Source organism: Tachyglossus aculeatus, chromosome X1 (genome assembly GCF_015852505.1).
Source record: "Tachyglossus aculeatus isolate mTacAcu1 chromosome X1, mTacAcu1.pri, whole genome shotgun sequence".
Taxonomy (NCBI): domain Eukaryota; kingdom Metazoa; phylum Chordata; class Mammalia; order Monotremata; family Tachyglossidae; genus Tachyglossus; species Tachyglossus aculeatus.
Window position 1 is genome coordinate 121,730,598 of NC_052101.1, and position 27,996 is coordinate 121,758,593.

General features: G+C 50.4%; 2 protein-coding genes across 7 annotated transcripts in view; one reads left to right on the forward strand and one right to left on the reverse strand.

Moving 5' to 3' along the window:
* Positions 1-12,351, reverse strand: part of BORCS8 (BLOC-1 related complex subunit 8) — a 26,856-nt gene extending 14,505 nt beyond the window's left edge. Inside the window, exons 1-2 of one of the 3 annotated variants that reach the window (XM_038771951.1) lie at positions 12,182-12,351; positions 10,278-10,390 (exon numbers count right to left, since the gene is read on the reverse strand). In XM_038771951.1, coding sequence (XP_038627879.1) covers positions 10,278-10,390; positions 12,182-12,275 — 207 coding nt within the window. In that variant the 5' untranslated portion in view covers positions 12,276-12,351. Of the gene's footprint in view, positions 1-10,277; positions 10,391-11,717; positions 11,833-12,181 lie in introns of those variants that run through there. The other 2 variants (XM_038771952.1, XM_038771953.1) reach the window with 2 other exon arrangements.
* RFXANK (regulatory factor X associated ankyrin containing protein) lies at positions 11,835-27,868 on the forward strand. 4 transcript variants are annotated; one of them, XM_038771947.1, is made up of 9 exons: positions 11,835-11,917; positions 13,951-14,178; positions 15,618-15,701; positions 16,580-16,645; positions 17,343-17,443; positions 21,822-21,947; positions 22,719-22,785; positions 23,190-23,270; positions 27,204-27,868. In XM_038771947.1, exons 2-9 carry the CDS (start codon positions 13,962-13,964, stop codon positions 27,269-27,271), a joined length of 810 nt encoding a protein of 269 aa, XP_038627875.1. In that variant the 5' UTR covers positions 11,835-11,917; positions 13,951-13,961; the 3' UTR covers positions 27,272-27,868. The 4 variants fall into 4 exon arrangements, with proteins under 4 accessions (XP_038627875.1, XP_038627874.1, XP_038627877.1 ...); XM_038771946.1 differs by lacking the exon at positions 11,835-11,917 and adding an exon at positions 12,604-12,840; XM_038771948.1 differs by lacking the exon at positions 11,835-11,917 and adding an exon at positions 13,379-13,405.
* The last annotated feature ends 128 nt before the right edge of the window (positions 27,869-27,996 follow it).

Consider the following 27,996-nt stretch of genomic DNA (forward strand, 5'->3'; position numbering starts at 1 on the left):
TAGGAGGGAGATAGAGCGATAACTAGAAGGGGAGATGGGGTCAAGAGAGGGGTTTTTTAGGATGGGGGAGACATAGGCATGTTTGAAGGCAGAGGGGAAAGAACCAGTGGAGAGTGAGCGGTTGAAGATGGAAGTTAAGGAGGGGAGGAGGGACGGGGTGAGAGATTTCATAAAATGAGAGGGAATGGAGTCAGAAGCACAGGTGGCTGGAGTAGCACTTGAGAGGAGGGAGGAGATCTCATCTGATCAAGGCGGGATAGGATAAATACTTGGATCAGCATGGAAGCAGTTTGCAAGGAGAGGAAAGAGCAGATTTTTGTGATGTAGTGAAGGTAGGACCGATAGGCCTGAAGACACTCCAGCCTTTCTAATAATAATAATAATAATGTTGGTATTTGTTAAGTGCTTACTATGTGCCAAGGACTGTTCTAGGCGCTGGGGTAGATAAAAGATAATCAGGTTGTCCCACTTGGGGCTCACAGTCTTCACCCCCATTTTACAGATGGGGCAACAGGCACAGAGAAGTTAAGTGATTTGCCCAGGGTCACACAGCTGACAAGTGGCAGAGCCGGCATTAGAACCCACAACCTCTGACTCCCCAGCTCATGCTCTTTCCACTGAGCCATGCTGCTTTCTAGGATTAAGGCAGGAAACAGTCCTCATAGCCTAGTGGAAAGAGCCTGGCTTCGGAATCAGAACCTGGGTTCTAATCCCTGCTCTGCCACTTGCCTGCTTTCTGACCTTGGACAAGTCACTTCACTTCAAAACATCTTCGGAGAAATCTGCCCCTTCCTCTTCATCCAGACTTCTACCATGCTAGTCCAAAATCTCATATCCCACCTTGACTACTGCATCAGCCTCCTTGCTGACCTCCCTGCCTTCAGTCTCTCCCCACTCCAGTCCTTACTTCACTCTGCTGTCCAGTTCATTTTTCTTAAAAAACCCACTGTCAGTCAGTCCATGTCTCCCCTCCCCTCAAAAACCTCAAATGGTTGCCATTCCAGCTCTGCATCAAACAGGAACTATCATTGGCTTTAAGGCACTCAATCAGCATTCTCCTTCCTAACTAACCTTGCTAACTTCCCACTGCAATCCAGCCACACACTTCACTCCCCTAATGTCAACCTGCTCACTGTACCTCGACCTCACCAATATCCCCTTGCTCATGTCCTCCCTCTAGCCTGGAACGCCCTCCCCCTTCATATCCATATCAGAGAAGCAGCGTGGCTAGGTGGAAAGAGCATGGGCTTTGGAGTCAGAGGTCATGGGTTCAAATCCTGGCTCCGCCAACTGTCAGCTGGGTGACTTTGGGCAAGTCACTTCACTTCTCTGTGCCTCAGTTACCTCATCTGTAAAATGGGAATTATGACTGTGAGCCCCCCGTGGGACAACCTTATCACCCTGTAACCTCCCCAGTACTTAGAACAGTGCTTTGCACATAGTAAGCGCTTAATAAATGCCATTATTATTATTATTAAATACCATAATTATTATTACTATATCCAACAGATCATCATTCTTCCCATTCTCAAAGCCCTACTAAAATCACATTTCGTCCGAGAGGCCTTCCCTCACTAACCCCTCACCCCCCATCTATTCGCCCTCCCTTCGTAGTCATTTATATTTATTGAGTACTTACAGTGTGCAGAACACTGTACTAAGCGCTTGGGAGAGTACAACAATAAACAGACACGTTCCCTGCCCACAACGAGCTTACAGTCTAGAGGGGGAGCTTACAGTCTAGTCTGTGTCGCCTATGTACGATACCCCACCCCCAGCACTTATGTACATAACTTTATCCTTTGACACTTCCCCTATCTGTAATCTGTTTTAATGTCTGCCTCTCCAACTTGACTGTAAGCTCCTTGAAAACACAAATCGTGGCTACTAACTCTATTGCCTTGTACTCTCCCAGGCACTTAGTATGGTGTTCTGCACATAGTAAATGCTCAATAATACCATTTATTGACTGATTCACTGCTCTGTGCCTCAGTTTCCTCATCTATAAAGTAAGGATTCTCCCTCCTATTTAGACTGTGTCCAACCTGATGATCTTGCACCTACCCCAGGCCTTAGTACAGTGCTTGGCTCAGAGTAAGCACTTAAATACCACAATGATTATAATAATCATTATTATATTACTGGCATAGTGGATAGAGTATGAGCCTGGGAGACAGAAGGTCATGACTTCTAATCTCGGCTCTGCCACTTGTCTGCTGTGTGACTTTGGGTGAGTCACTTCACTTCTCTGTGCCTCAGTGTCCTCATCTGTCAGAAGCAGCGTGGCTCAGTGGAAAGAACCCGGGCTTGGGAGTCAGAAGTCACAGGTTCTAATCCCGGCTCTGCCACTTGTCTGCTGTGTGACCTTGGGCAAGTCACTTCACGTCTCTGTGCCTCAGTTACCTCACCTGTAAAATGGGGATGAAGACTGTGAGCCCCACGTGGGACAACCTGATTACCTTGTATCTCCCCCAGAACAGTCCTTGGCACATAGTAAGTGCTTAACAAATGCCATCATTATTATTAAAATGGGGATTGAGACTGTGAGCTCCACCTGGGACAGGGGACTGTGCCCAACCCGATTTGCTTGGATACACCCCAGAGCTTAGTACAGTACCTGGCACATAGTAAGCACTTAACAAATACCATTATTACCTGATCACCCCAGGATGCAGTTTGAGTTTTTTTAGGGATGGTCAGGCAGGGACACTTCCTATCCAGCTGTCCTGCTGAATAAAGTTTTACATCTCCTAGGCAAGACTAGAAACGTTGACATTTTTGCACCCTCTCAACACGGGAACCACAGACATTAAGAATAGTGAAAAAACTCCCACCAAATGCTATACAGAAACCACTCTGTTTCTGTCTAGGTTTCCAAACTTTTCCTCACCCTTTTTTGTTTTTGTTTTTTATTCGAGCCATTTGCATTTAAATGGAACCTCCAGAGGAACAAAAGATCCATCTGTTATTGTGCTATTGCTAGCTACCCTCCCCGACCCCCCTTACCGACCCTGGAAACCTGGCCCCCCAAGACAAAAAGTGATGTCAGAATGCATGAGGAAATCATCAGGGGAGAGGACCACTGGGCTCCAATTCACTTCCAGGCAACATCCATTAGGTTGTTTGTTTTTAAAGGCTGTATGGACGGCATAGACCCTACCAGCCCGCACACTTGGCTCCTCTAATGCCAACCTACTCCCTCTACTTCGATCTCATCTATCCCGCCGCCGACTCCCTCATCCACATCTTCCCTCTGGTCTGGAACTCCCACTCCCTTCATAGCCATCAGCCCAACCCTCTCCCCACCTCCAAAACTCTACTAAAATTACATCTCCGTCAAGAGGCCCTCCTTGACTAAGTCCTCATTTTCCTATTCTCCTTCTCTTCTGTATCGCCTAAGGATTTGGCTGTGTATCCCTTAAACACATGATATTCCCCCCCACCTGAAACCAAGAGCCGCTATCTCCTAATCTTTGGGGTAGCAAGCAAACCAGTGCTTGGACAGCAAAGTGGGGTCCGTGTAGCATAGATAATGGAGAAAATATAGTCAAAATTCTCAGATGGGGAAGAGGGGAAGATAGAGATGTTTTTTGAATGAGCTGCAGTCAGTAGAAAACCGCCCCACCCCCCAACTCACTGCAGCTTGCCACTTTAGGAATTCACATACTCCAGGGAGAATGGTTTTCTACCAGATTTGTGTCTGACACCTGCGAAAAACACTCCTGCAGCTGCACATCCAGCTATGGAGACAGGACACGCACAGGCACTTCAATCACGCCTCCCTCGCATTTTTGCGCTACAGGAGTGAATTGTGGAAAGAAGCAGGCATTTGGCATCTGGAACGGAAACAGTGGGACACGGCATAGGTTTGAGTGCTTTCAAAAATCCCGGAGAAGTTGCTGACTGGGGGGCAGGGGGAAGCCAGGGGAGAGTAAACTGCCATTTTAGAAATGGTATACACTAATTTCACAACATTCAGGAAAGAGCTCTGCCCCATGCTTATAAGCAAAATTAGAATTTGAGGCTGAAGTAGAAGAGCCTCCCTTGCCCGGAACGGGGGCCCGAAATACAGATTAAAAAAGGCAAGCCATTAGGCCAAGAAGTCTTGATTCAGATCACTTCTGACAGACTGCCACAGAGCAATGGTCTCATGACACCCGTGGCAACCTCAAATGTTGACGTCCTGCCACAAAACTGACGGGCCCTAACCGCAGAGTTAGCCCAAGAACAGTCAGTCCCATACTAATTCCAGGCCCCCTAAGCAGCGATCTGATGCCTGTGGATTGCAGGAGCTCAACCACCCCCAGGCAGATCCCTATAACACTCTAGATCACAACATAACAGCCTCACTGGACGTTCTCTGGCTTTTTAGTCAGCCCAGTGTGATGCTTGCAAGAAGGGTCTTAAAACTAACTAGGTGTGTATGTGGGGGTGGGGATTACGTAAGGGTAGTTTCCAGAGGGGGTGACAAATCTCTGCCACTAGAACCCTTTCAGCAAGAGCCTGACACTGCTGGGCTCTTTATTCAATGTAATTCACTAGAAGCGAGACTACGAGGAAAGGGAAAGATGATATAAAAAGCCAAAGGCCTCTCTATCCCAGCAGCGATGAATAAATCTGCTTTGCACGTCCTGGGCCTTTCTCAGGGCAGCAGCTTGGGAGCAATTGTAAAAAGGCTGAATAAACATGAAACCCAAGCACTCTTTTTCTCAGGCCCGCTGAGGAAACCAAGACAGAAGAACAAACCGGAACGGTGGATCAACAAGGGGGTACCAAAAACTCCCCCAAAACCCCCCAAGAGCCTGAAGGCTTTTCCAGACACCGCCCAGCGGGCCTCTGGAGACCCGCCTCGTTCTGAGAAGTTGCTGGTCTCCGGCACCTTGGGTTCTGCATTGGGTGCCGGTGGTGTCCAACCCTTGGGTCAAAAGTAAAGCCTGTCGCGGAGCCCTTTTGGGGCAGAACTGGTTACTGAGAAGGGTTGGGGAAACCACCTCCTCTGGTGATAGGGAAATGCTGTTGCTGGCTTCTTTTTGGTCCTAGGTTGAGACACGCAGTGGAGCAGGGATGTGTGTGTTTGTGTGTGCCCTGTCTCTGGTCCCCTGAAAGACCCTGGGGGTTCTGTAGTGGGTGCTGGGGCAACTCTGCACACAGAGAGCAGTGACTGAAGGGGTTGAATGCCCCCCCGCCCCCTCCCCAAAATTGGTATTATGGAAGCAAAGGGGGCAGCTGCGGCGAGCCCGCTTCACCGCCCCCCGGAATGGCGACCGACAGGAAACGGAGCCACCAAATGGCTACTCCTCTGCCTCCAGAGGCCAGCCACCGGGCTGGACCCTCGGTGTAGTAGTAGTAGCATTTATTAAGCGCTTAGTGTGGGCAGAGCACTGGACCTCATCCAGGTTTCCTGGAGACCCCGGCCCAAGCTGCAGGGAGGGACAGTGAAGATTGGGCAGGGAACCTGTCTATCAACTCTCCCAAGCACTTAGTACAGTGCTCTGCACACAGTAAGCGCCCAATAAATGCCATTGATGATGATAATTCCAGCTGTGGCTAGGATTTGGGGTTGGTGTTGAGTTCTTAAAGGATTTTCCAAGCTCTGCTTCAGCTACACAACTGCAGAACCGCTTGGAGGTGAGGAGGGGAGGTGGGCTGTGTGGTTCTGCAAAAGCCGGGGAAAGGAGGACGACGAGAAACTGCAGCTCTTCCTATGGGCACCTGGTCTGGATAAAAAGCCACTCGGGAGCCAAACACCAAACTCATTTCTCACCAACACGTCTGTCTTGCCCTGTGCCAAACATGGCACAGATCCACTCAGCCCAGCCACCTCATGCCACCAGAGACCTGGGGGCCACCTCATGCCCGGGGGCAACCTCCCTTCCCCTCTGTCTCCCCCCCACACTGGACATCTATTTGTTCTGACGACTTTGACACCTGTCTACATGTTTTGTTTTGTTGTCTGTCTCCCCCTTCTAGACTGCGAGACCATTGTTGGGTAGGGACCGTCTCTATATGTTGCCGACTTGTACTTCCCAAGCGCTTAGTACAGTGCTCTGCACACAGTAAGTGCTCAATAAATACGACAATGAATGAATGACATCATGGGGACCAAGGCTGCCCCCCGTCACTCCCCGACCAACTCTGAGAACGAATGCTGGGCAGGTGATAGCGCTCTGTAGCCAAAATCTGTTGCTTGGTGCGCTGACGTTCCCAAAGATTCTTCCGTCCCAATCCCACTCAACTGACGTATCTTCATGTGCTATTTTATTGTGGAAATTTAACTTGTTTTCATTGTGGCTTGCCTTGGGTTGTCTTGCTGTACTTGTCTGTTTTTCTCAACTTAGATTGGGGCCCAGAGACTGAGTCTTAATCCATTGCCCCAGTGCTTAGCACACCATATCTACATAATAAATGTTCGTAATAACGACTGAAAAAGTAATCTGAGCTGGTCAATGCCACTCTAAAGTAACCCTCTCTCCCCATCCCCATCTATATACACCCCCTTGATTCCTTCATTACATCTCCTCCAGGAGGCCTTCCCTGACTAAGACCTCATTTCCTCTTCTCCCACTCCCTTCTGCAACACCCTTAGATTTGGATTTGCACCCTTTATTCACCCCGCCCCCAGCCCCATAGCACTTATGTACATACCTAAAACTTATTTATTTATATTAACATCTGTTCCCCCCAGACTGTGAGCTCATGAGAAGCAGCGTGGCTTAGTGGAAAGAGCCAAGGCTTCAGAGTCGGAGGTCATGGGTTCTAATCCCAGCTCCGCCATTTATCAGCTGTGTGACTTTGGTCAAGTAGCTTAACTTCTCTGTGCCTCAGTTACCTCATCTGTAATAATAATAATAATAATAACGATGGCATTTATTAAGCGCTTACTATGTGCAAAGCACTGTTCTAAGTGCTGGGGAGGTTACAAGGTGATCAGGTTGTCCCATGGGGGGCTCACAGTCTTAATCCCCATTTTCCAGATGAGGTAACTGAGGCACAGAGAAGTGAAGTGACTTGCCCAAAGTCACACAGCTGACAATTGGCAGAGCTGGGATTTGAACCCATGACGTCTGACTCCAAAGCCCGGGCTCTTTCCACTGAGCCACGCTGCCTCCCTAAAATGTAAAATGGGGATTAAGACTGTGAGCCCCATGTGGGGCAACCTGATTACCTTGTATCTACCCCAGTGTTTAGAACAGTGCTTGGCACGTAGTGAGTGCTTAACAAATACCATCATTTTTATTATTATGGGCAGGGAACATGCCTACCAATTCTGTTGTATTGTGCTCTCCCAAGTGCTTAGTACAGCCCTCTGCACACAGTCAGCGCTCAATAATAGACTGTGAGCCCATTGTTGAGTAGGGACCTTCTCTATATGTTGCCGACTTGTACTTCCCAAGCACTTAGTACAGTGCTCTGCACACAGTAAGCGCTCAATAAATACGACTGAATGAATGAATTCGATCAGTTGATTCTGCAGTCACAATCGCCCAAGCCCGGTGGCATCCCCAAGAAAAAGCTGAATCACGGTCAGTCTGGAAGAGGGAACCACGGGAGATGCTTAGGGGCGGATGGGCAGAGAGCCTTTGGGTCCCCGGGAATGGAACCGACTGCCGAAAGGAACAGGGGAAGAAGTCTTCAACACCGGGACCGTGCGTACCAAGTCCGATTCCAAGCAGCGTGGTTCAGTGGAAAGAGCCCGGGCTTTGGAGTCCGGCTTTGGTCATGGGGTTTGAGCATGGGTTCAAACCCCAGCTCCGCCAATTGTCAGCTGTGTGACTTTGGGCAAGTCACTTCACTTCTCTGGGCCTCAGTTACCTCATCTGTAAAATGGGGATTAAGACTGTGAGCCCCCTGAGGGGCAACCTGATCACCTTGTAACCTCCCCAGTGCTTAGAACAGTGCTTTGCACATAGTAAGCGCCTAATAAATGCCATCATCATTATTATTATGTCAATCCAAAGAGTAATGCGGGTTCCGAAGACTCAGCGACAATTTCTGATCGGAAACCTCTGGGACCCCACGGAGACACCCCATCACCGATGCAGCCGGCAACCTAAGCCTGCCGACTCTTCCCTTCCTCCTCCAAGCACCTTATAATCACTGCTAGAAACAGATTTCCTCCCTCCGCCTGACTTGCCTTACATTTTGCTCAATTTTCTTTTGTTCAAGGGACATAAGTCCCTGAAATTGGGGTGATCCTGATTCAATCAAGGCAGATGACGGCTCGGGAATAACATTAGAATCTGCCCCCGTGTCGTAGAGATGGGATCCTCTCAGCCTTTGCACACTCTCCCCCGACACACACGCGTGCGCGCGTGCGCGTATGAGCCGGTAATAAATAATTGAATAATAAAGTGCCGCAATCCAGGTTAATTTGAAAACGAAGGCAGTAAAGCAAAGGTGAAAAATGAGGACTGACGTTGTATTAGCATAGACCTAGAGCAGTAATCCAAGCATGGGGCCTCACTCCTAATGAATCATGACTGGCAGAAGACGGAGAAGGACAACAGGGCTGGCATTAAAGCGTCAGGAATCGGCGCTTGGCGGGGGACGGAGGGGAGGGGGAATGTAACCACAGCTGCTAGCTGAAATTCATTATCTTCCTTTGCCTCTTGTGGGCCATCTTTCTACTTATTCTCCTGCCATCTCCCATTCTCTCCACAGACACATTTCAGGCAGAAAATACCCCCCCACACACACAGATCAGTTAGAAAAATCAGACCTCTCAATTCCCTCCCCCGATGCCCAGCCCGGGGCTAACCGATGCAGGGATTAAGTCCCGTGAGATCCCACCTGATCTCCAACAGCCGCTGGGAGCAGGGGCTGGGCACCACAGCGGTGCTGGGAATGGGCACCTCCGGCCGCACAGAGCCACAGAGCATATCGATTTCAACCCGGGGGTGGTGGCCAGGGAAATGAGTCTGCAGCTGGCACCGGGGCACGGTGCTACTCTTTAACCACGAAAATCCCGATGGACCAGATTCCTTGGCCTGTAGTTATGAAAGAGGCAATATCCTCCCTTCCAGGAAATCAGGCCTACAGAATTCTGACCATTGGGTGACCCTGGATAGTCAGTAGCTCTTTGACTCTGCCTTTCAATCCTCCCTAAACCCCTCTGGGCCTCAGCCCCTCCCTCCCCGCCAGCCTGAAAAACACACACATTGAGGAATACCCACACAGAGTGGCAATTGTTAGCACAGAAAAAGTTGCTGGCAGTAGGGTCCAGTGGAAAAAGTACTAAACAGGAAATTTCACTCCCTGCTCTGGCCTCTGGCTTCCTGGAAAACCTTGGCCAATGAATAAATTCTCAGTAGGGTGGGGGAGGGGTCGCGGGAGGGAATGGGGCTCAGCTTCTCTTACAATTTCCGCCTATGCTTCAGGGCTGGTGAGAGTTAACAATCTCAACACGCTCTGTGCTCCGCCGAGAAACTCCAAATAGGCTTTACAATCAATACAAACTTTTAACCAGGTTATGCCTCTAAAAGGAGACCCCCAAAACCCACAGCCCAGCCACCCCATTACTAAGAAGTAACCTTCATGAAAATCAGCACTCTTTTCTATGTGCTCAATTCTTACTAATCCAAGGCAACAGCTTTATCCAAAGCTGCTCTCATCTAAAAACATGCCAATCATTAGCTTTTATTAATCAATCAATTGTATTTACTGAGCGCTTACTGTGTGCAGAGCACTGTACTAAGCGCTTGGGAAGTACAAGTTGGCAACATACAGAGACAGTCCCTACCCAACAGTGGGCTCACAGTCTAGAAGGGGGAGACAGAGAACAAAACCAAACATATTGACAAAATAAAAGGGCTTCCTGTGTGCAGAGCACTGTACGATGCACTTGGGAGAGTACAACAGCGTTGGTAGATACGCTCCCTGCCTAACGGGAGCTTACGATCTAGAGGGGGAGACACCTCAAAAAAAACCCTGCCAAGAATCATGGGGGAAGAAAAACAAAGATGCCGTTCCTATGACTTAAGGAAGAGGTCCAAGAAGCAGTGTGGCCTAGTGGATAGAGCCTGAGACCGGGAGTCAGAAGGACCTGGGTTTTAATCCCAGCTCCGCCAGCTGTCTGCTGGGTGACCTTAAGCAGGCCACTTCACTTCTTCGTGCCTCAGTTACCTCATCTGCAGAATGGGAATAAATACTGTGTGCCCCATGTGGGACCTGGACTGTGTCCAGCCTGATTAGCTTGATTGGTAGACCCTCAGAGCTTAGCACAGTGCCTGTCATATAGTAAACGCTTAAATATAATTTAAGGCAGATTCAGGGCTCACCTTGTGCTGTGCCAGTTCGGGGAGTGACCGCCTCACATGCTCCTGTAACCTGTACAGTGCCACCGATGGCTCATTGGCTAGGACATACACACTTTCTGTGAATTTGTCTGTAACTGTGTTGATTGCAGCAAAGACAGGGACAAAACAGGGAAATAAGCAAACAATTAAAATCACCCCCTTACATTCCCCTTTACATAACCTGACATCAAAGCCAGCTCTCCGCAACAGTGCCATTTCTGTTCTTTCGCATCCCTTGGGTGATAAGTCCCCCCAAGAGCTCAAACTGGCAAGGATTGAGAGGCATTTTCCCCCACCCGTTCACCGGATCCGCCAGAGACTTCAACAAGTGATTTCAGTGAAGACCAGGCATACGTTGTGAACGTTTGGGCCAATTCAATCCCCTGTGCCACTACAGTCCGCTCAGAGAATGGACAAGGGCACCTTAACAGAAAGCAGCAACTTCCACCCGGGAGTTGTTGCCAGGGAAATGAGTCTGCAGCCGGCTTAGGGGCATGGTACCACTCTTTAAACCACAAAAGCCCTGATGCGCTATGATCCTTTGTCTGCAGCGGTTTAAGAGGAATTCTCCTCCCTTCCAGCAAATCAAGGCTGGAGAAGTCTACTGACTGCTGGGTGACTTTCGGTAGTCACTAAATGTCGTCGTACATCAGTTTCTTCCTTCCAACAAGAAAAAACGAACGTATCGAGGAACGTTTACATAGTGAAAGGCCTTCAGAATGAATGGCCAGTTCCTTTCCAGGGTCATACCAAACCACTGGTTTCGCAGTTTCCTTCGGATCTCCGGGGCTTTGGGGAACTTGTTTGTTCTGAGCTAGTTAGAGGGTGGATTGGTCTAGAGAAGCGGCGTGGCTCAGTGGAAAGAGCCCGGGCTTTGGAGTCAGAGGTCATGGGTTCGAATCCCGACTCCGCCCCATGTCTGCTGTGTGATCTTGGTTAAGTCACTTAACTTCTCTGGGCCTCAGTTCCCTCACCTGGAAAATGGGGATCATCATCATCAATCGTATTTATTGAGCGCTTACTGTGTGCAGAGCACTGTACTAAGCGCTTGGGAAGTACAACTTGGCAACATATAGAGCCAGTCCCTACCCAACAGTGGGCTCACAGTCTAAAAGGTGAAGACTGGGAGCCCCACGTGGGACAACCTGATCACCCTGTATCCTCCCCAGCGCTTAGAACAGTGCTTTGCACATAGCAAGCGCTTAACAAATGCCTGTTATTATTATTATTTTCGTTTGGGGGGAGGGGGGCTCTCTTGTCCTTTTCACTGCCTTGCCCAGAGGGGCCCCCCCCACTTCCGGTGTTACCCTTTATCTCTTCCCTGCAAAAAAAAATCCAAATTTAGGCCCGGATCGCGGCCTTAGGGGTAGGGAGGCCCCACCGAGTTGCGAGATTCGGTCCCCCCGCCCCCCCCAGCGCTACCTTTTTTCCCCTTGAGCTGCATCTCCGGCTCCTCCATGAGGGGACTAAGAGGGAGAGACCAAACGGCGACACGGCGGGCGAAGGGAGGGGAGGGGAGAGGCGGTGCAAGGCTCCCCTCTTTCCCCGCGGAAACCCGGAGCCGCGCACCGAGAGTTCCGGCCCGGTTCCCCCCAAGGAGCAAGGAGCAAACCGAGGGGCCTGTGAGTAACTTCAGCCCTAGAGTGGGAAGAGGGGGGCAGGACGGGGGCGAGGTACGGTGGGGCTACGACCACCGTAGTTGAGGAGTTGAAAAGCCCCCTGGATCCCGGGGTGGGGGTGAGGAAGAAGAGTAGCCCCGTCTTATTCAATGGTGAGTAGGGGAGGAAGAACTCCAGGTCCATGACTTTACTTCCCCTTACCCACCCACCCCCAGCTCTTGAAGGGGCTGCAGCGGGAGCCTCCCTATTTCAAGCCCCTGGACTCACCACTGACTACGAAGGGCCTCTCCTTATGCCCTCCACGACTGCCAGAAGGCGTGTCACCGGCCCTGGGCAAGGCTTCCCCTAGGCCCCCACACATGACCCTGAGACAACCCTCCCCCTCAGGCTGGCACTTGGGAAGGGGGTAAAGGGACTAAAAGGAGGTGGCATTGTCCCTTTAAACCTTCAAATTGTCCAGAAGCCCCACCCACCACCGCCGCTCGCACACTGCTTTCAGGGGAGGCACTGAAAAGGGTATGGCGAGCGCGCTTTTGGAATTAATTCTCCGGGTTAAAGTGGCGCCTTGCCCGACCTAAGCCCCACCCTCTTCATTCCGGCTCGAGCTGAATTTTTAAAGAGCCAGTGTGCCCCTACTCCCAAACCCATCCCCTTCTTCCCCTCTTTCCTTTCTGCAGCTGTTGCTGGGTGGGAGGGGACGGAGTGCGGCTGCATTGTGGGCAGCCCCGCTAAGGGGATTAGGGAATTGCGGGCGAGGGAGTGAAAGGAAAGCTGTAAGTTTTGCCTCCACACATACACACGCACTGTGTCTCTCACACACACACAGAAAGGCCTGGAGGCTGGTACTGCTGCTCATGGAGAGAGCTTGGCACCCTAACCCACAGTCCTGATTGCAAGCTGCAGGGAGCGGGCATCCAGCCTGGACGGTAAGGGCACACTACGGGTTTATTCTCCCACCACGAGACACCTCTAACGGTCAGGCCCCGGCTGGGTGATCCGCGTAACCTTGGAAGCTTCCCGTCTAGTTCTCTAGGCTAAATTAATTCATTCATTCGTATTTATTGAGCGCTTACTGTGTGCAGAACACTGTACTTGGGAAGTACAAGTCTCCAACTTATAGAGACGGTCCCTACTCAACAACGGCCTCACAGTCTAGAAGGGGGGTGAACTTTCCCTCCTATGGGAAAGGGCGGACCTAACGGCTTGCAGATTAGGGTGGTTGTGCAAGGAAAATGGGACATATTGGAAGTTCACCCTCTATTCTTCCTTTCCGACTCCCCATTCTTGCCCTTCTTCCCATTTCTCTCCCTTCCCCCCCCCCACCCCCGCTCCCTGATCCTCTGTCAGAATATAAAGCTGCCCTTTGTACTGAAATGCCATATGCAAATCATAGAAGTTGTCAGAGTCCAGCTGACCCTGGCCTCCTCCATTTAGCCTCAAATGGAAAAAGTAGCTTGCGAGAAAAAAATCAGGAGGGGTAGTAGTGCGTGGGTGAGCTTCAGTTCTGAATGAAACTTCAGGACCAAGAACCTGAACAAAGGAATTGATTGAAGGGGCTGGGTCTTGGTAGGGCACAGAGCGCAACAATTGAGCAGGCGGGCAGGGGTGCTGCACACTGTGCAGTGCATGCAGTTTTTTTTTTAACGTGCAGAGCCCACTGTCGGCCCATTGTCGACCAAAGTGATGGCCGCCGAAGCTGTGCCGTAGCACTATGACCCAGTTGCTGTGGTCTTTGATGCCTGCATCAGCCTGTGTTTTCTCAGGATTCCTGCTGGACCTGTCCACCTCTCGGAATGCCCTAGGAGCTTTCCCCATTGGTGGCACAGCTCCAGAACGCAGAACCGGGACTAGAACGCTAGTTTCTGAGTTCCCAGAGCAGAGCTTTCGGCCAGGCTGACAGAAGGGCTGTGGGGAGGGTCAGAATTCAGAAGAACCAGGAGGGTGGCGGTTCAGGGAATTGGGACAGGAGGTGTCACCAGGAGGCTCCGTGCTTCGGGTGTTTGCATTCTTCATTTTTGCCATTTCTTATTTCACAGAAGCTGCTCTCATGGAGGGTAAGGAGGAAGCCGCTGACTCCTCTAAAGGTTCTGCTACTGCCAGTAGTCCCAGCCAAACCCAGGAGCCGTCTGCCACCGACCTCAGGGAAGCAAAGGAAACCCCTGGGGATGACGCGGATGACCCAAAAACCGGGATGCTGCATCTCCTTCCTTGCACCCCAGACCAAATGATTTCGAATCTGGATCCTGGCTTCTGCCCGCCAAATAGTGAGTTTTCAGGGAATGGTCGTAAGATCAGAGGGAGATGAAGGGAAGCTGAGGCCTGGGTGGTGCTCCCCGTGGGATAGCTGGGATAATGGGGGAATCCATTTGCTGTCCTCCAGGTTCCACACTGGGCGGGGGGCAGGGGCTGTGTTCCCCCCCAAAAGTTGCAGATGGGTCACCTGGCACAAGGAATGAGGCCTGGCACAGCTTGGAGCCTCGGGATTTGGAAGCTCTCGATGCACATGTTCTATTTCTGGGATCATAAAAGAAGGCCTTAAGACCCTCCCCCAAGTCCCCTCCCCCACATTAACCAATGCCACGAACAGGGGGGAATCATACTTGTCTCTTTCCCTGATGCATAGATGGCTGGTGGATGAGGACCCTGGGCAGGTCACCGAACTTCTCTGGGCCTCAGTTACCTCATCGATAAAATGGGGATTCAATACCTGTTTTCCCTTCTCAGACTGTGAGTCCCACGTGGGATAAGGACCGTGTCCAACCCGATTATTTTGTATCTACCCCAGTGCCGCTTAGTCCAATGTTTGGCACAGAGTGAGTACTTAACGAACACCACAGTCATTATTATGTGATTCCAGAAGGGCATTGAAGATAGGGAGAGAAGTGATCTGCCAGCTGTACCAGGCAGAAGGGAGGATGTGAGCAAGGGGTTGGCAGCAAACAGTAACCTTCTGATCTTATTATTGGCTTGAGGTAGTTTCAGTAACCCAGATCTTTAACTTCCAGTGAATGGGGCAAGTGGTGTGATAGCTGAAATGCCAGAGACCAGAATTTGCCAAGAATTCTCTGTTCTCTGTAGGCCAGACCAGTGCCACTGGCTCCAGCCAGGAGGCTACACAGTAGTTCTCTGACCAGGCTGGAAGACTGCTCCTGTCCCATCTAGGCCAAACCCTGGCCTGGTCTGTGGGGCCACTCTTCTGCCGCTCCAACCTTTGCCTCTCCCTTCCCCTGCTGCTTTTCTTGACAGTGACAGCTGCAAGCCATGACCGTGAATGTGGATGGGTGGGACTAAGCAATTTGCATTCCACCTCCCGCTCTTCACTTCCCCTTCTCCGGCCCCTCGGGTCCCCGTTGAATCCTGGAGGGTGTGTGCAGAGCACTGTGCTAAAGTGCTCCCTGCAGTTGGTATGTGTGTGGGGGAGGGGGGGCTGTTCACCTCTAAGGATGTGGGACCTAGGGCACACACCAATTCAATTCAGTCATATTTACTGAGTGCTTACTGTGTGCAGAGCACTGTACTAAGTGGTTGGAAAGTACAAATTCCACCCGTGTCAAGCCTCAGCCTGGCTCCAAAGAAGCTAAAAGCATTTTCTTTTCCGATGTCTTTGCCGATTCTCACCACACCAGAAAGCCCTGAGAGACACCCCCTCCCCCTGCCTCTCCCACCACCTCCTTCTCCTCACTTCTCTCCTCTTGTAATTCAGTGAGCAATTCATTGAAGCACTCCACAACCCTGACAAATCGGCAGCGAGGAAACGAGATCTCAGCTCTGCCTGCCACGCTTGACTGTGAGTATCGGCCGTCCCGGGGACCCCGGACCAGGTGGCTCCATCGAATCCAATGCAGGGAGGGGCTGGGCACGTGGACGTTTACTCATTCATTCGTATTTATTGAGCGCTTACTGTGTGCAGAGCACTGTACTAAGCGCTTGGGAAATAAAAATCAGCAACATATAGAGACGGTCGCTTCACAGCTAAGGAGCAAGAGGAGGGGGAAGACTGACTAAGAGGGGGTTGCTCAGAAAAAGGGAAGCAGCCCGAGATCTGTCCTCGGCTGCTGCCTAACTACACGCAGCTCTCAGTTATCCACACTGATGGAGGGGGTGATGTGGAGTGAATACTACCAAGCAGGGGAGGGAGCTTGTGCCCCCATTTGGGCAGCAGGGAAGAAGTTAGCCAAAGGACCTGTCCCGGAGATGTGAGGAAGGGGCCCTGTGGAACTGTAGATGCTGCAGGGTGGGAGGCTTGAGAGAAGGCAGGCCCAAGGTGGGTGGGTTTTGACATGGATAATCCACCCACAGGTGGTCACTAGTCAACTGCAAACTGTCCCTCAAGAGCAAGGCTTTGTTAGGTTGTGAACAGCCCCCGGACACTGACTGAATAGTCTTTCAAACGGCCATGAATAGTAACTAGAGACAGGAGGAATAAATTGGATTGAGGTGTTAAATTTTTAAGCTTTGCTACTTCCTCCCCAAAGTTTGATATCTTGGCTCTTTTTCCCCCAAACCCTAACGCAGAGCTCTGTCAGTTTGCAGCACGCACACATTCAAAATAGCAAGATGATTCTGATCTTGTACAAGCTGCTGGGTTTCTTTTTTGGTTTTTTTTGTTTGTTTGTTTTCCTCTCTCTCCACCCTCCCGTCCCACCTCAATCTGGGAAACCACAGCTCTGTCCATCCACCAAGTAGCTGCTCAGGGAGAACTGAACCAGTTAAAAGAATATCTTCGAAAAGGTGCGTGAAACTTTGGGCTGGAGTTCCTCTCCTCCCTGAACTCTCTACTTCTCAGCCAGTATTTCCAAGGCGGATGAAGCCGCCGACTGGGAGAACCTTCAGCCGTGGCCTCCGTGTGTTTGCTTTGCTTGGAAACACAGCTGTCGGGTGTCAGTGAACACCTCCCTCATGATGCATCATCCTGGCTCAGCACAGGGAAGATTTTTAAACCAGTCATGCAGATATGCTCAGAAACCTACCAGCCTGCAGCATATACCAGCCCTCCCCACGCTTACCAATCTCGTTGTGTTGATGCATCTGGCAATGGTAAACATCGGCCGCCTGACTTCTTCCATGGGCCAGTGCTCATTTGCATGGCTGCTTTTATTTCTCCGTCTGCCCGATCACTGGCATTTGGCTCTGCGGGGAAAGTCAACGGTTGGGTGTTTTTGTGTCTTCCACTGTCTGAAAAATGCTGGTGTGGTAGCCTCCGCTCTCTGACTTCAGATCTAAAACTGGGCACCAGCTTGAGCCCCCCTGCCCCTTCCCCCCGAAAATATCCCTGACCAACCTGGGTGGGTGACTGCTGTCACCAGTCTTTCTCCCCCCCCACCCTTCTCCCCTCCCCACTCCAGATGTTGGGTTGGGCTGCAGCAGGGTTGCTGCTCTGGAGACTAGGGTGGGGGAGATGTTTCAGCCCCACTTCCCTCACTGCCAGGTGACAACTTGATAAACAAACCGGATGAGCGTGGCTTCACCCCCCTGATCTGGGCCTCCGCCTTCGGAGAGATCGAGACGGTCCGCTACCTGCTGGAGCGGGTAAGGGGATAGCGACAGCAGGTGGGAAACACACCTGGCATTTTCCCTTCTTCCTGTTCTCTCTTCCCTCCCCGTCTCTTCAAGAAGCTCGAGGGGCTTATTGAGGCTCTCATCTTCCACTAGAGCTTTTGACTCTGTGCCCTCCAGGCTTGTCCTGCCCCTTGTTTTTCCTGGGGCTGTAGCCCGGCAGCAAGGACACCACTGCGCATGTGTGTGTTTTCGCTCGTTCCAAGGGGGATGCGATCCAGTCAGCATGAATGACATGGTTCCAGGGAGGGGACTGGGGCAGGAGGGTCCTCCGGAGCCGTAAACAGGGGTCCCGGTGGCTCCTCCTTGTGTCGTTTCCCCCAGCCAGGGACTAGCCACTGAGAGCTTGAGGAGGCCCAGGCTGCCTTTCTGGGACCTGAGGCGAACCAAGAACCTGTGACCAAACCTGAGCTCGGGCTGTACCTCCCTTTCTCGCACATGGACCGGGAGCGTGACCTCCTGACTTAAATTTGGAGCCTGGAGCTGGGCTCTTCCTCCACACCTACCTGCACCTACAGCCATTCGATCTGCCCCCAAAACGCCACTCTTAAGAGGCCTCTGTGGCTCCTTTCTAGAGGAGCTGAGTTCAGATTCCGGCCGGCGGGACAGTTTCCACTCGAGCTATTCAAGGAGAGGTGTTGGGGCGTATGCTTTCGTCGCGAAACACCCAATCCGCCAGCCAAGAGCAGCACGAAAGAGGAGCAGTTTGCAAGATGAACGAATCCAACGGCTAACCTTAAGCACCGTGGTGACACTGCTGAAGGAGCCAGCCCACTGGTTCCAGGAGGGTTCTTGGACAAATCACTATCGCTCATTAAGCGGGGGCCTTTTAGGACTGACCTCCAACATGTATCATCACCAAGCTATAGAGGTCCTTCAGTACGACCTCCATGGCCATGTTTCTTTCATTCATTCAATCGTGTTTATTGAGCGCTTACTCTGTGCAAAGCACTTGGGAGAGGACAGTATAACAGACAGTGAGGGGCAGGTTGTCACATGACTAGGCCTCTTTTTTTCGGCCGCTCTGACTACCAGTTTTAGACCCCTAAAGGCAGGGAGAGTCTTGCAAGGGGTTTTAAAAAAAGCAATCCTAAAGCACCAAGCAGGGCTGCCCGGAGCATTCCCAGGGGACCAGAGTGGCAGGCAATGAGCCTAGCTGACCACCCTTAGTCAATCAATCAATCAGTGGTATTTGAGTACTTACCATGTGCAGAACACTGTACTAAGCGCTTGAGTGAGTACAATACAATAGAGTTGGCAGATAGGAACCCTGCCCACAAGGAGCTTACAATCTAGTGAGGGAGATGTTGGAATGATGTGTCCCCCCAGCCCCACAGCACTTATGTACAGCTGTAATTTTATTTTAATATCCATCTCCCCCTTTAGGCTGTAAGCTCCTGTTGGGCAGGGATCATCTATTCTTGTATTGTAATACAGTGTTCTGCACAGAGTAAGCACTCAAATAGCATTCAGTGATTACAGGTAGGGGAAATGATAGAGTGTAAGGAGGTATGGACCTAAGTGCCTAGGTGATGCAGAAGGGAGGAATAATAATAATAATAATTTTGGTATTAAGCGCTTACTATATGCAAAGCACTGTTCTAAGCGCTGGGGAGGATACATGTGATCAGGTGGTCCCATGTGGGGCTCACAATCTTAATCCCCATTTTACAGATGAGGGAACTGAGGCACAGAGAAGTGAAGTGACTTGCCCAAGGTCACACAGCAGACAAATGGAGGAGCCAGGATTAGAACCCATGACCTCTGGCTCCCAAGCCCTTGCTCTTGCCACTAGGCCATGCTGCTTCTCTATGACAAGAGAGGGGGATGACAAGAAGGGGGAAGAGGGCAGGGAAGGGCAAATGACAAGGAGGGAGAAGACAACAAGGAGGGGGACAACGACGAGGTGGACAACAAGGAGGAGCAAGAGGACGGGGGGAGGAGGGTAACGAGGACAAGGGGGCGGTGAGGAGTGGACAAAGATGACAAGAACAAAAATGACGACAATGAGGATGAGAAAGAAAAGAATAAGGACAACGAATAAGGTCGGGAGATGAGGTTAGGGAAGACTTCATGGAGGAAGTGTCATTTTTTTTTAAAGCAGTGCTTGAAGTTGTGGAGAGTTGGGTGATCTTTTGGATATGAAGTGGGGGTAGTTCCAGGCAGGAGAGAACTCTGCTTCTGGACTCTCACCCTCTTGGCCACGGCAAGCCAGAGCTAAGAGGGTGAGAGGGGGGTTCATGCTGGGTCAGGGGTGAGCTCCCCCATCAAAACCCTTTACCTGGGAGGAAACTGGAAAGGTCATCCAGTCAATTCCCTCGCCTCCAGGCAGGCCTGCACTTAAGCAAACTCTCTTCTTTTCTGAAAGACCTTCAGGGAGGAAGACCACAGCTATCATAAATGTCAGAATGTCTGGCTGTGCTAGGTGTATGTGGAAGGAAATGGTTGTGCTATTTTTCTTATGGAATTTAAGCACTTATTATGTGCCAGGCCCTGTACTAAGCACTGGGGTAGATGCAGGATAATCAGGTTGTACGCAGTCCATGTCCTACATGGGGCTCATAGGCTTAATCCCCATTTTACAGATGAGATTACAAGCTCAGAGAAGTTGTGACTTGCCCAAGGTCACACAGCAGAACAGGTGGCAGAGCTGGGATTAGAACCCAGGTCCTTCTGACTCCCGGGCTTGTGCTCCATCCACTAGGCCACAATGCTTCCCATGTTGTGGCTCCAAAGGGGCAGAAAACTACAGAGAAGACCATAAAAAAACCCACTGATGAATCCCCAGTGCATGCCGACTCCGGACACATCCCCAGAGGAGTTTGGACAACGGAATGGTCCGGGTAGTACGCCCAGACCTTTGGAGACTGGTACATTCCCAGCAGAGATAGCAATGTCTGCAGGTCAGCAGAAGCTGTGCCAGTCAGTTCCAGAGACTGATAGGATAAGAAGAGATGGGGGTGGGAGCACACTGGATGCTCATAATGAAAATTTGGAACCACTCTATTATTAATCATATTTATTGAGTGCTTACTGTGTGCAAAGCACTGTACTAAGCACTTGGGAGAGTACAGTATAACATCAGACACATTCCCTGCCCACAACGAGCTCACATCATCTGAAGCCCCTTTCCCTGCAACCAGCTTCAGATCAATACCTTGCCCTGACTTAGCCTGGCCAGCAATGAGTTTGAGGAGATTTGGGTGTCAAGAAAACATTCTAGCAGATAAAGAGTGTGGATCACTGAAATTGTGATTTGCATGTAAAAACACCAGTGTGTTCCTCGGCTCTATTTGCCTAGCGAAACTGATTTTGGGTAAATCTCTGAGTGCCACAAGATCCAAATCCCAGCATTGGGGTGACATATTTCAATTTGTGGAGAATGCAGGCCCTCTAGAAACCACCCAACCAGAACATGGCGTTGTAGCCCAGAATTTTGACACCTGTACGGGGAAAGTGTAAAAATGTACTTTGGAATTAGTCTTTGAAAGACAGTTTGGATGACATGCTTAGTCCTCCAGTAAGGAGAGTGGCCCGACTTTGGGGTACAGTGGCAGAAGCATTGAACAGAACAAGGCTAGGGATGTAGAACTCTTAGATGGAAGAACACCAATCAAATGGCAGCATCAACTACCTCGGTGAAGGATACAACCAAGGACGAGACCAGTCTGAGTAGCATGTCTTGGCATTAATAGGCATGGAAACTCCTCTCAAGTTAAGGTCCAAACAGGAAATTATCTTTCTCTTTCTGTATTGTGAGGGTAGCACTTCCCCTAGTCCCCGCAGCATTTGTGTACATATCCGAAGCAGCGTGGTTTAGTGGATAGAGCACAAGCCTGGGAGTCAGAAGGTGATGGGTTCTAATCCCAGCTCTGCCACTTGTCTGCTGTGTGGCCTTGAACAAGTCACTTTACTTCTCTGTGCCTGTTACCTCATCTGCAAAATGGGGAGTAAGACTGTGAGCCCCATGTGGGACAGGGACTGTATCATTCAGTCGTATTTATTGAGCGCTTACTGTGTGCAGAGCACTGATTACCTTGTATTTACCCCAGCACTTAGAACAGGGCTTGGCACATAGTAAGTGCTTAATACCATTATTATTATTATTATTTTTGTTATGTCTGTCTCCCCTTCTGAACCGTGAGCTTGTCGGGCAGGGAATGTGTCTACAAACTTGGTTTTATTGTACCCTCCCAAGGGCTTAGTCCAGTACTCTGCACACAGTAAAGCACTCAATCGATATGATTGATTGATTCAGAGATGTTGAACAGGGCCCCAGCCCCCCTCATCTTCACCCACTCTCGCATTGCCCTCTATAGCCTTCTCCTCATGATGCCATCTGGTCCTGCAGGGTGCTGACCCCCATGTCTTGGCCAAGGAACGGGAGAGCGCCTTGTCGCTGGCTAGCACGGGCGGCTACACGGATATTGTGGTCATGCTTCTGGAGCGGGATGTCGACATCAACATCTATGACTGGGTAAGGCCAGGCTCCTCTTCCTCCTCTGTGGTATTTGCTAAGTGCCTTTTGATGTCTGTCTCCCCTCCTGTAGACTGCGAGCTCGTTGTGGGCAGGGATTGTCTCTCTTTATTGCTGTATTGTACTTTCCCAAGCGCTTAATACAGTGCTTTGAACACAGTAAACGCTCAATAAATACGACTGAATGAATGGGCAGCTCCGTACAAGATGCTGGGGAGAGTGGAGTGAAGCGGGTGAAAACCAGATTGTATTGGGTCAAGGAGACGGTTGGTGGAGGCAACGGGTGTACACAACCCCTTCAAGGTGTTTGGTCAGAGAAAGAGAGATGGGGCATTGGGATCCAGAGCCGACATTCCCTCTAGACTGTAAGCTCGTTGTGGGGAGGGGATGTGTTTGTTATAATGTACTCTCCCAAGCACTTAATGCAGTGCTCTGCGCACAGTAAGTGCTCAATAAATGATGGACTGACTGACACTTTTTAGAATGGAGGTGACTTGAGTGTATTTGAAGGGAAAGAGATTTTGGTGGGTGGGAAGGGAAAGGCTTGGGTCAGAAGTGTGGGTGAAGGGGATCGATGTGGAAGGCCGGTGAGAGATCTCCTCTTGAGTCAGCCGGAAAGAAGGATGAAAAACAAGAGGGTAGAAGAGTGGTGGAGAGAGAGCAGCTTTCTTTGGTGGTGACCCCAACCCCTCATTTCGTGCTTAGTACAGTGTCTGGCACACAGTAAGCGCTTAACAACTACCATCATTAGTATTATTTCCCATTCTGCAGAATGGGGGGACGCCTCTGCTGTATGCCGTGCGGGGTAACCACGTGAAGTGTGTGGAAGCGTTACTGGGTAAGTGACAGCTGGGGCCTGACTGCCCCTCATATCAGTGCTTAGTACAGTGCCTGGCACGTAGTAAGTGCTTAAATACCATAATTATTAAAGGGCAGGAAGAATCTCAGATCCAGGCCTTTTGGGGGGTATGGAAAAGAGTGGGCAGAGGGATCTGGGGAATGGGAAAAGAAGCATCTGGGATGCTTTTCCTTTTTTTCCCTTGCAAAAGTAGGTGGAACCACCCCAGGTAACTTGAGGGCGGGGGGGTGGGGTGGGTCATACAGTGGGATGCTCCCAAAGTGGGTACAGACCAGGCGCCGCTTCCAAGCAGGGAAGCTAAAATGAAGCATCATTCAGGGTGCTGGTTTGGGGGTCTTGGGTTTCTTGTTTTGCTCACTGCTGTCTCTGGCTTTGGTTTTCAGCACGAGGTGCTGACTTGACGACTGAGGCGGATTCAGGCTACACCCCAATGGACCTTGCCGTGGCTCTGGGACACAAAAAAGGCAATTTTCCTTCTGGGAGCTAGGGCGAACTTTCAACTGCCCACTGCTCCCACTCTTCCCACCTTAGGGGGTCTCGGGGGGGGTTCCATATCGAGCCATGTCTCTACTGTGGGTGGAGTGCCCTATTAGGCCTAAAGGAAACCAAATTAATTTCCTTCTGACCCTCAGCATCTCCATTATTAGAGAATTTACTGGAACAGAAAACCTGCCCCCCGATGGTTTCCAGCAATTGATTTTTTTTTTAAACTGATTTTCTTACTGAAGCTGTTCTCCTTCAGCCTGCTGTTATCTGCTCAGTTACCTGAGGTTGCAGACAGCTAGTCCTCCTGCTCTGTAGGCCAGAGCTGGACATGTTTTTGTTTAGTTCTGGCCTTTCCCACTGAGTTCCAGGCTCCAGAAGCAGAGGGGGCATGTGATTGAGGCCTACCAGACCAGGAAGGGTGTGGATTGAGCCAACACGCGATTGCCATTTGCCAAATGATCTCAGGGGAGGGGGCTCCTGTGGAAGCTTGAGGGTGGGAGATTCAGATCAAACAGAAAAAATACTTTTTCACCTAGTGGGTGGTAAAGAAATGGAATTTGTTACCATAGGAAACTGTTTGGGGTCAAAAACAGCAGCAGGCTCAAGAGGGATTTGGATAAATAAATGGCTGAATGATCCAAAATGCATTACTAGAGGGAAAGTTAGGGATAGAGAGGGTAAGAGTTTGGGGTTTTCTTAAAGTGTTAAGCACTTACTACGCACTGTAGTAACTGATGGGGTAGATACAAGCTAATCAAGTTGGACACCATGTCCCACATGGGGCTCACAGTCTTCATCCCCAGTTTACAGATGAGGTAAATTAAGGCACAGAGAAGTGAAGCAACTTGCCCAAGGTCACAAAGCAGACAAGTCGTGGAGCCAGGATTGGGGTGTCAATAGGGTGATTAGGATTAGGGTCCATTCCTAATCATGAGGATGGGTGTCCCAGAGAGCAACCAGCACGTAGATCCTCCAGAAAGGCAGAAGCCTGGGAAGAATGGACCTGTGAGAATCAATCATTGGTGTGTGAATGCTTGTGATGTGCAGAGCACTGTACTAAGCACTTGAGAAAGTACAACAGAACTAGCAGACACGTTCCTTGCCCATAACAAATTTACAGTGTAGAGGGAGAGACAGATATTAATAGAAATAATAATATATAATTTAAAGATATGTACGTAAGTGCTGCGGGGTTGGGGAGAATAGCAAATGCCTCAAGGTCACAGATACTAGTGCACAGACGACAGAGACTGTGTCCAACCTAATTAGCTTGACTTTACCCCAGCGCTTAGTACAGTGCTTGGTACAAACTTAAGTGATGAACACATGCCATTATTTTTTATTATCTGACCCACTAAGGGGTGATCTGCTTTTACAGCATTATTCAATCAATGGTATTTGAGCACTTATATGTGTGGAGTCCTGGACTAAGCACTTGGGGAAAAGTACAATACAGCAGCAAGGCCTAAGGGAAAGCGTGGGCCTGAGGACTGAGGTTCTAATCCTGACTCTGCCACTTGTCTGCTGTGTGACCTTGGGCAAGTCACTTCTCAGTGTCTCAGTTACCTCATCTGTTAAATGGGGATTAAGACTGTAAACCCCACATGGACATGGACTGTGTCCAACCTCATTAGCCTTTAACTACCCCAGTGCTTGGCACATAGTGAGTGCCTAACCTGCTGTTAAAAAAAAACAACAAACCAGAGTTGGTAGGTGTGATCTCTGCCCGTTAGGAGTTTACAGTTTACAGGAGACAGACATTCAAGTAGATTAGGAGAAAGAGTAGCATAATAATAACAATTGTGGTAATTGTTAAGCACTGGCTATGTGTAGGAGGAGGATAGGGTTTGGGTGGAAATGAGTAGTTATGTTTTGGAAATTTAAAGTTGGAGGTGTTGGTGGGGCAGCACGGTGTAGTGGATAGAGCTGGGGCCCAGGAGTCAGAAGGTCATGGGTTCTAATCTCTGCTCCGCCACATGTCTGCTGGGTAAATTTGGGCAAGTCACTTTGCTTCTCTGTGCCTCAGTGACCTCATCTGAGCCCCACGTGGGACAGGGACTACATCCAACCTAATTTGCTTGTATCCACCTCAGCACTTAGTACAGTGCTTGGCACATAATAAGCGCTTAACAAATACCATAGTTATTATATTATGCCCTGAAGACAGGAAGAAAAGTGAGATTGCAGAGGGCAGAAGTCAGGGCTGGAGATGTTGATTTGGGAATGAGGTGGTAGTTAAAGCCACGGGTGCGAATGAGTTCTCCAAGGGAGTGAGTGTAGATGGAGAATAGGAGACCCATATCGGAACCTCGAGGTACCCCCACAGTTAGAGGGGGGAGGCAAAGGAGCAATCTGTGAGACTGAGAAGAAGCGGTCAGAGATAGATGGAGAACCAGGAAAAGACGGTGTCGTTGAAGTCAAGGTTAGATAGTTCCTGGAGAAGGGGTTGGTCCACCAGGTCGAAGGCAACAAAAAGATCAAGGAGGATTGGGATGGAGTAGGGGCCATTACAGTTGATGAATTACAGCAGAAATAAGATTGAGCATGTAGCCAAATTGGTGAATGGTTGGGGTGGAGCAGGAGATCAGTGGAATTGATGGTGAGAGGAAGCGGGGGGCAAGAAGTTCATCGGAGCATTAATGTGGATGGTGAAGTCTCTGAGAATCAGTGTAAGGAGAAGGAAAGTCAAGAACAGGGTCAAGATGGTTCAGAAAGTTGAAGGTGGAGCCTGGTGGGGTTGGTGGTGGTGGTAAATAATGGCAACAAGTAACTGGAGTGGGTGGTAGAGGTGGATGATATGGGCTTCAAAGGAAAGAGAGGGTTGGGGAGAATGGGATTGTAGGAAAGTGGCATGGAGGGGGGCAAGAAGGAGGCCAACTCCTCCCCTTTTCCCAGTGAGTCTTGGAGAGTGGGAGACAAGTCCTCTTTGGGAGAGAGTGGCAGGGGAGACACTCATCTGGGGAGAGCCAGGTGTCAGTAATGGTGAGGATCAGTGACTGGATCAGGAACAGGTCAAGAATGAAGGGAAGATTTCCATGATGGAGCAGGAGTTCCATAGGCCACACTTGACTGAGGCTGTGTGTACATGTTGAGGGGCGGGGGGAAAAGGATGAAAGAGAAAGGACAGGGAAGGGTTCAATGGGAGTCGGCACAGTCTGGCCAGAGGGAGGGAACTGAGAGGACATGCGGAGATCAGAGTGTTCAAGAAAGTCCAGAGCTGCATTAGCCAACCTGAAGCATCCAGTGACCAATGCAGGCTCCTCAAATGGGTAGGCACCCAGGAGCTCCCAGCTGGGAGGATTCCCATGTCAGCAGCGGCTGTTTAGGGTGAACAGGCAAGTGCTACCAAGTTAACAAGTTAGTGGCTATTTAGTGTTAATGGGTGAGTGATAAGTTGGCAACTGGGTTGATGGACAGAATCCTGGGCTGCATTTCCAAGCTCAGGTGGGTGTCCAGCCCACTTAGTGCAGTTTCAGGCTCCCAGCTTTAGAGGTTGGGGCCAGGGTTGGCATTCTCTGCACCCCCCCACCCCACTCCCATTTAACCCCTCCCCATTATTGCCCACCAACCCTGGTTGAGGCAATCAGGCGAACAAACTGACATCCACAGCAGGGGGCCCAGCTGAGATCCCTCCGACCAGAACTGGCGGTTTAACCTAGGGTTTGAAAGAGGGTAGTTTTTCTCTTCCGCTTTCATGCAGACGGTGATCTTGTATTCTTGAAAACCGAGACTCCAGTCCCACTTTGAAAAAGATGTAATTTAACTTATCTCAGGAAGCAAGGGGGTGGTTGGGAAATGCCCATTTATTTTTATTTTTCCATTTTGGGTTGACACCTATTGGTGTTACAAAATCCCCATCCCTCTATCTGCATGGCCTTAAAGACTCACTCTCTCTCTTCTCTCCACCTCAGTTCAACAGGTGATCGAAAATCACATCCTCAAACTGTTCCAGAACAAGCTGCCTCCGGAGACAGCATGAAGGTCGCCCCGAGCCTCTCCACGGCCTTAACCCTTTACGCTTTGGTTCACTACCTCTCACGGCAGGAGGCAGGCTAGCTGACTAGCTGGCCGGGAGCTCCATTACTTTAGGGTCCTGGTTTCCAGGCAGGTCAGAGAAGAGCCCAAGACTCCAGATTGGGTCTCTTGGCTCTGTCACCAGTACAAGAGGCTCCATCCCTCGGGGACCAAGAGCCAAAGTCACCTCTCCGAGTGCAGAGTTTTGGGACTTGGAGGACCAGATTTTACTGCGACCAGAAATAGGGCCCCTCCCCCCTTTCTCTTGCCCTCTCGGGAGCTCTGCAGCAGGGAGTGGACTGCCTTCAGGCAGAAATGAGGTTCACGTGAGGGCCAAGTGGACATCTTCTCTGGTCCTCAGCTAAGCAGTTCCCCCAGGCCTGGGATCCAGTCCCTGCTGCTGGGCTTGGGAGGCAAGAGCCCTGCTACTCTGCCAGGTTTAACACTGCTAGCTGTATCCCTCCACCTTGTCTCCAGCTTCAGCCAGGCACCCACTCGCCACCTCCTGCTTCTTGGCCAACAGGGGCAGCGACAAATAAAACCAAACATGCTCTTCCTTGGCCTTGCGGCTATGTGTTTCCTCTACCGTCGTATGATGTGGGCAGCCCTGCGTCAGTCCCAGAAAAGGGAAGGCATGTAGCAACACTCTGGCTCTGGGGCAGCTGAGAAGAGGGGTAGGGAGGATTGGGC

Excerpts from the sequence above, each read along its gene's own strand:
- RFXANK (XM_038771947.1), top strand. The coding sequence starts at position 13,962 with ATGGAGGGTAAGGAGGAAGCCGCTGACTCCTCTAAAGGTTCTGCTACT. Across the intron at positions 15,702-16,579 it reads TCTGCCTGCCACGCTTGACT|CTCTGTCCATCCACCAAGTA; the intron begins GTGAGTATCGGC and ends GGGAAACCACAG. Across the intron at positions 23,271-27,203 it reads GGCTCTGGGACACAAAAAAG|TTCAACAGGTGATCGAAAAT; the intron begins GCAATTTTCCTT and ends TCTCCACCTCAG.